Source organism: Sinocyclocheilus anshuiensis, unplaced genomic scaffold, assembly GCF_001515605.1.
Source record: "Sinocyclocheilus anshuiensis isolate Anshui unplaced genomic scaffold, SAMN03320099.WGS_v1.1 C32525252, whole genome shotgun sequence".
Lineage (NCBI taxonomy): Eukaryota > Metazoa > Chordata > Actinopteri > Cypriniformes > Cyprinidae > Sinocyclocheilus > Sinocyclocheilus anshuiensis.
The window spans coordinates 1-1,076 of record NW_015617502.1 but is presented as its reverse complement, the minus strand read 5'-3'; the positions used below and the strand labels follow the sequence as shown (position 1 = coordinate 1,076).

The following is a 1,076-nucleotide window of genomic DNA, read 5'->3' as shown; positions in this document are numbered from 1 at the left end:
TTGGTGAAATGTGGAAGTTTGGTGATGAGCAGATCCACCGTCTGCTGCGCCTCTCCAGACGGGTTGGACGCGACGCAAGTGAAAGACCCAGAGTCTTTGACCGTGCTGATCAGGATGTCCAGTGTCCCGTCCGAGTGGAGGACGGTGCGACTGGAGTTGAACACCAGCTTCCCGTCCGGAGCGATCCAATGCATGACGGGATCCGGGTCGCCGCGGGCTTTGCAGCGCAAGGAAACCTGCTGGCCTTCGAGAGCGCGAGTCTCTTGCGAGTGTCTAGTGATGAGCGGCGGCTCGCACAGGAACTCCTCCTCGGATACGGTCCAGAAATAGCGTCCGGCGAGATGCTGCGGAGCCGCGCAGGTCTCCAGATCATCCTCACGCCGCAGCCGTCGAAGCCACAGCAACTCGCAGTTACAATGCAGCGGGTTTCCTCCGAAACTCAACGCGAACGACGACGGACCCAAAACCCCAGACGTGGCTAAAACTCCGGCGCGCTGGAACACCGGATCCGGCGGAAGCTTGTGGAGCTTATTGGACGTTACATCCAGACGCTTGAGCTTCTGAAGCCCGGAGAAGGTTCCTTCGGGAATGTAGTTGATCATGTTGTGGTCCAGGTTTAAGGTGTGCAGGTTGCTCATGAGCTGGATGGCGATCCACGGCACGCTCTCCAGGTTGTTGTAGGATAAATCCAGCTCTTCCAGCGCGAGAAGGTCGTTGAACGCTCCTATGTGGATGTGCGTGAGCTGGTTGTTGTTGAGAATGAGATGGTGCAGCTTGGACATGCCGCTAAACGTATCGTTCGTTATGTGGGTCAAGCGGTTGCTGTCCAGATGAAGGGCGCGGAGGTTCTCCAAATCGTTGAAAGCGTGAGGCGTGACCGATCCTATCGTGTTCCTAGAGAGCGTCAGGTCCACCAGTTTGGTCATGTTGGCGAAATCCTTCCGCTTGATGCCCGTGATGAAATTGTCCCCCAGTCGGAGCTCGACGGTGCGTCTGTCGATGTTTGGAGGGACAAACAGCAGCCCCTTTTTATCACACAAGGTGGCCAGATTGGGGGACAAAACCTGGCAAATGCA

General features: G+C 56.7%; 1 protein-coding gene across 1 annotated transcript; it reads right to left on the bottom strand.

Moving 5' to 3' along the window:
- Positions 1-8: 8 nt before the first annotated feature.
- Positions 9-1,070, bottom strand: LOC107682719 (leucine-rich repeat and fibronectin type-III domain-containing protein 5-like; the record flags this gene model as incomplete). The annotated part of the gene is made up of 1 exon (XM_016478879.1): positions 9-1,070. A coding segment is annotated over one exon (1,062 nt), but the record flags the coding sequence as incomplete, so codon positions are not given.
- Between the last annotated feature and the right edge of the window lie 6 nt (positions 1,071-1,076).